This window comes from Echeneis naucrates, chromosome 17, assembly GCF_900963305.1.
Source record: "Echeneis naucrates chromosome 17, fEcheNa1.1, whole genome shotgun sequence".
NCBI classification, from domain to species: Eukaryota; Metazoa; Chordata; class Actinopteri; order Carangiformes; family Echeneidae; genus Echeneis; species Echeneis naucrates.
This window is the reverse complement of record NC_042527.1, coordinates 11,894,700-11,900,699: the sequence shown is the minus strand read 5'-3', so window position 1 is coordinate 11,900,699 and position 6,000 is coordinate 11,894,700. Positions and strand designations below refer to the sequence as shown.

The window sequence follows — 6,000 nt, the reverse complement described above, 5'->3', positions numbered from 1 at the left end:
TTTTAATGTACCAGTTAGTATTCCAGGAAAGTCTAATTGAGGTCAAATAAAATTAGTTTTCAAAAGTGCCCTCCCCAAAAACAACAGAAAAGATTAACATTGAGTTACAGAGAAACAGAGAAACAACCCATTGGCAGTAACAGATGGAACTGAAAACATTAGTTTGGTAAATCCACAAAATACAAGACATCACATATGACAAAGTTTTGTAATGGCATTTAGTACAATGCACCTTTAACATTATGGGTAAGGCGAGTTGTAGATAAAAACATTACAATGCACCAAGTCACTTCAGTGTGTATTCAATGCCTATGTTGGGCACGGGGCTGGTGAGAAAATGCAATGAATCAATAAGGCCACCCGAAGCAGGATATCATGTCTCTGTAAACTGTAGCACACTTTCTCCGCCTCTCTGTGTGGGCTACGCTACATTCACTGACCAGGGTCAAATTGCAGTTTCACCAGATCTTGTTTTGTACTATGAGCTGTGGCCTCTGCTCTATACATTAACTGTGTGTATGTGTATGTGTGTGTGTGTATCGTTCTGGCCTTGGCCCTCTTAGAGGATTGACCCGGAGCCGTTTGCCGCTGTGCGAGCTGTGCCGTGTTTCTCCTCCTGTTGGGTGTCTGTTGATGTTACTGTTTCTTGTCGCTTCATTTTCAGAATGAAGAGTTGCTTGAAAAGGCCGCAGTGTGAATGTGCAGAATCAACATGGAGAGCAGCAAGGTGACCAATCATCAGATGGGGGGGGTTGAATTACATACATATACATATACATATATATATATATAGAAAACAGCAAGAGTAATTAGCTTTTTTAATCTGCTGCGCCTCCCCCAAAACAATGTTTTTCCATTGCAGGAAGTATCCCTTTAAAAGTGACTCACCCCTGCTGTGTCTGTGACTGAGTGTGTGCGTGTGTGTGTCTCTCTCTCACCAGCAGCCAGTGAAGGAGGTGCTCCCCCTGCCTCGCCGCTCTACCTCAATTCCTGTGGCCTCCTCCCCTCTGGCCCCTGCAGCCACTTCAAAAAAACACAGCACTGGCTGCATTCAGCACATACAGGTGGCCTCCTCAGGTGACTGCCCACAAACTAAACTACTACTGTATGAATCTGATTATACAAATGATATTTACTGCTGTCAGCCATCTTGCAGTTTGCACTATTTAGTAATGCATTCATTTATTTATGTAAAAACAGTTTCAAGTAAATGTGAACAGATTCGTTTTCAATCATCGGCCTTTGACATTTATTCCAACAGTGGTGACATCCTTCAATCATCTGAAGCCTCCGGAGCGGGATCTGACTCTAATGTCGCACATGAAGTCCATCAAGTCTCTGAGGCACGCTGGCCTCACTGCAGTCTTCACTGGACAAACGGTCAATGCTGTGTGCTGTAAAATACTGCATTTCCCTCGTGGTGCTCAGCCTGTGCACCTTTTCAGGTGTTTTCACTTTTTGTGCCACTGCCTGTTCACTAAGTCCGTGTTACACTGGAACAATGGAAACGTGTAAGATAGAGCTCAGGTTGTCAGAAAGTCTGATACGCTTTTTTTTTTTTTTTTAAATGACCTGCAACGCTATGAAATGATGCATTTAGGTATTCACTGCTGGTCCTTGACATTTTGAGAGAATTTAGCTAGCCTGGCAGGTTTATGTTAGCATCCTAGTTAAGAGCAGATGATAGACATTTTATTTTTCATTTTTGAATTACTAAGAAAATTCAAAAACCACACGTAGATAAAATACAATTTAAGTATGTTGAATACTATTTAGCTGGTATTGATGTTGTTCATAATAACCCTAAAGTTTTCAGATGTGGTTTTCTAAAATTGTCTCTAAGCTGATGGGCTTTGACACCATATTCCCCCACCACTATAAAATATGAGCATGTGATTTAGCTGCCGATGCAACACTGGCACTCAGATTGTCTTATGTTGTTAAATCCTCACAGAGGCTTGACAGTGAGGAGGTTTCAGCAGAGGTACCCAACATGGATGTGATTCTGGCTGACATCGACTCCCTGGTGCCCACTCATGACGAAGCTGGCTGCCCCATAGCAGAGTGGAAGCGGCAGGTGATGGTGCGGCAGCTGCAGGTCAGGCTGCAGGTCGAGGAGGAACAGAGGAGACAGGTACTCTTCATCTGCACATTAAGACTATCAAGGCAAGGAAAAACATACCCACAGTAAAATGACCCACACAGAAGGAGATGCATGGAGCTCCAACAGGGAAGAAAACGAGGCAAGGGTTGTAACGCTGCTATGCAGGCAAAAATTCCACCGCAGATGCCACAATGGTTAATTTTGTGTGTAAAAACCCTCAAAGTTTGGGAACAACATTTTTGAATACCTAATAAGAAAGATTCACAGTGTATAAACTGTATGAATGCCTGCCCAGTCTCCAGTGTTCATTTTAATTCATTTTCTTTCTTACCAAGAGTTCGATAAGAAGATTGGTGCTAGCCTTGTGCCTATTCAATCAATTTTTTAAAGCCAGCAGCTAATTAACTCAGCTTAACGTAAGAAATGTAAACAGAAGGTAACCTGGTTCTGTCCACATAATCTGCCTTCCAGCACTTCCAAATCGTCTTGTTTAAAATGCAGAAAATGATGATGATGAATTATTAATCTAATCATTTATATTTTTTTTTTATCTCATCTTATGTTAATATGGCTGGGTTTGTTTCTTTGTTTCCTCTTGTTGATATGAACAAAGAGTTTGAAATTATAATGTATTATTATTATGATTATTATTATAATCTTCGCTATTTCACTGAGAACAGCAAAGCAAAGGCTGGAAGTGAAGCGTATGAGAGGATACGTACAGCACTGTAAACTGGCAGGAAGCAGCGATTTTGTTTTGTTTTAATGATGACACAGCTTCTGCAAGTCAGTGTGGGCCAAGATGTAGTCCAGCACGTAACAGCCAGCAACACTGCGACATGTTCTGTCATCCAGTTACGCTGAAAACACCTTGAATGCTCAGTTGTTTTTGTTTACTCTCAGCTTGGAGTTCTACACATTTGCAGTAGACAGTCATAGATAAATTAGCGTATTACCCAAATTGTTAAAATATATATATATATATATATATATATATATATATATATATATATATATATATATATATATATTTTTTTTTTTTTTTTTTTTTTACAAAATCACCTATCAGGATTTTTTTGCTAAAATTTCTTCATCCCTCCAACAGGACATGTCTAATGGTTACACACTAGTGGATGGCTGGAAGTACTCCCAAGCCCACAATGCAGTATTAGGCCCGTTTGGTGAGCTCCTCACTGATGATGACCTGGTGTATCTGCAGCAGCAGATCGAAACTGTTTCACTACAGAAATGCTGCCAGGCCTATGAGTTGGAGCTGACCAGGCTGACTGAGGAGCTGAGGGCCATTTTACCTGACCCCATTGTCAACATCTCCCTGAACAAAGAAGTCCTACAACAATTGGACACAGAGGGGAAAATGCACTTAGCTTTGCCGGTGTGGTGCAGTCGTGTTTCAGAGATTATCAAGAACATGTCTCTGCTGGTGGCTAATCTGACCCAAACCACGAAAAAGGGAGGTGAAAGGAAATTAGTTGAAGGCATGATGCAGGAAATGAAAGATTTTCAAGACAGAAAAGATGGTTCAAGGATCTGTCCAGGCCAGGGCGTCATGCAACAAGGCCAAGGGACAATGCCAGCACATTTGGAGGCCTCTAGTGGATGCAGGATGCCTCGTGTAGGTATGGCCTCTGCATTTAGCCACCGCCTGGAGACAAACAGCTACAGCAGAGCACAGAGAGAGAGGGTGGAGAGGGAGATACAGCAGTCTGGAGTGTCTGTCAGAAACCTCAGATCCAACTTTGAAGGTCAGATTGGTGGGATTTATCCCTTTGCTGGTGTCATTAATGGAGGCCAGAGGTTGAAAAACCAGCTTGTGGTTGGTGCTTCAGCAGGAAAAACCCAGAATGCCCCTGCAGGCCTCATCTGCGATGTGAGCAACTGTGATACACCTATAAAAATGATTCCTGTGATGGAAACTACCAGCTTAAGGAAAGAACGTATTGTGGTGCTTTTCCTGAGCCACTGGAAGAAATCTGCATACGCTATATCACTGAGAACAGCAAAGCAAAGGCAGGGACAGGAGACAGCATCCGGGAAAGGGACACCCAGACCTCCCCAGCAGAGAATCACATCCATGTTTCAGTTTTGTCAACAACGAGGCACTGTGGGCAAGATGCTAAACTCCTGGAGAAATAAACTAGAACTCAAAGAGGGGCAAAAGATGTGTGTGTCCTCTCCTAACGCTCAAAATCCGCCCCCTCGGGTAACCTACTCTCCAGAGCAATTCGTGCCAGATGTGGACGGTGTCGCAGTGAGCCATGACAGCTTAACTCTTGACCTCTTCATGCTGGGATACTTCCGCATCTTAGAGCAAGATCTATTGCCCGAAGAGAGGAAGATGAGACACCTCCTTTGCTTTGAGGTATTTGACCACGTTGGCAGCTTCCCCTGGGAAACGGTCCGCGAATTCCATAATGCCGTTCTCCGAGAAATCCAGGCTGGGAGGCGACAGTGGAGTCACGGCTTTGAGGACATCAAAGTTCACTTCTTTGGGAACACAAGACCATGTCGCTGTCCATCATCCACACCCCTGCCACGACCATCATCGTCATCATCATTATCATCATCATCACTGTTGCTAGATAACAAAGTAGTACCCAAAGTTATTGTCCAAGCTGCAACCCCAGACGAGTGTAGCAGTGACACGAACTTCTCCTGTTTCGACAATGAAGACATTTGTAAATACATTGACCGCAGCTTCTCTTTCTGGAAAGAGAAGGAGGCAGAGCTATTTGATTTTGAACATTAGTCTTTAGGATAAATATTTTTTTCCACCAAATCATGTTATGTAGTTGGCAAACTAACTGGACCTGAATAAAATCTACATTTTGACATTGCAAACTCAAATGATAATTCCAGTTCGATCCTAATCACTGACACACCAAAGCTTTAAACACGCGTATCCAGTTGTGACGCATCTGCACAAAGAAATGAAGCCTGCAGCTTCCATTAAAACGAGCATTAGGATAATCTGACTCCAGGGTCACGGAAAACTGCGTCTGCATCTCATCACCCAGCATGAGGAAAAAGCTTTACAACATCTTCTGTGGGTTTTGGACGAGTTTGTCAAAGGTGGAACATAACATCCCTTGAATACTTGTTGAGCTATGGCCTGAACTGGAGGGCGTGGAGGCTGAAAGATGTAGTTGTTTGGCAGGCATGGAGCGTCTGATGAAAGACTCCTTTGAGATGCCTGGAGGATCCAGGGTTTTCTGAACCCGTGGACAATTCTGCATTTCATTGCCTCTGCTGTGTTGATCATTCTTCTTTCAGTTTAAGAAACACACAAAAAAAATTGTAGCAGTATCAAATAACCAAGTAACGATGTTAAAGGGGCACTAATGTTGAGGGAGAGAGTCCTCTAAAATTTTAGGGATAACAACAGTAAAAATAACAATTCTAAAATAGAAAAATGCCACGTTACTCTATTCTTCTTCACTCCATGAACTGCTACCTCTTTACAGCACATGGTAATTTCTGCAAATTCATTGTTTGGCTGAATCCAAAATATAATCAGTTTACAGTTGGAACAATTTTTGTTTGTAACAGTGATTGATAGGTCATCTGAATAATGTAATAATTCATAACAATTCATCACAGGAAATGTTATATAGAATCACTGATTAGTGATTAGTGATTCTGGTCTACTAATAATAAACACTAATAACTTAAACATTACACTTAACTGTAAAAATTGACCAAGCGTTTTATTTACCTTAATGTGAGCGCTGATTGGTCTGTAGCTGATGTATAGTTAAGGCTCGGGCCCAATAGAAAGGTGAGGGACTGAAATAGGTGAGGTTGCGCAGGCGCGTCAGCTCCCTGAAGTGACAGGAGGATGTTGAACTGCATTCCCATCATTCTGTGAGGAGAGGAGG

The 6,000-nt window shown here is 42.3% G+C and overlaps 1 protein-coding gene across 1 annotated transcript; it reads left to right on the top strand.

The window, feature by feature from the left end:
* The first annotated feature begins 1,993 nt into the window (after positions 1–1,993).
* On the top strand, positions 1,994–4,871 carry espnlb (espin like b). Its single transcript, XM_029524787.1, has 3 exons — positions 1,994–2,134; positions 3,210–3,593; positions 3,711–4,871. Exons 1-3 carry the CDS (start codon positions 1,994–1,996, stop codon positions 4,869–4,871), a joined length of 1,686 nt encoding a protein of 561 aa, XP_029380647.1.
* Positions 4,872–6,000: the final 1,129 nt, after the last annotated feature.

Coding starts and splice junctions, on each gene's coding strand:
- espnlb (XM_029524787.1), top strand. CDS start 1,994: ATGGATGTGATTCTGGCTGACATCGACTCCCTGGTGCCCACTCATGAC. Junction 2,135..3,209: donor AGGAGGAACAGAGGAGACAG/GTACTCTTCATC, acceptor TCCCTCCAACAG/GACATGTCTAATGGTTACAC. Junction 3,594..3,710: donor AGGGAGGTGAAAGGAAATTA/GTTGAAGGCATG, acceptor GCACATTTGGAG/GCCTCTAGTGGATGCAGGAT.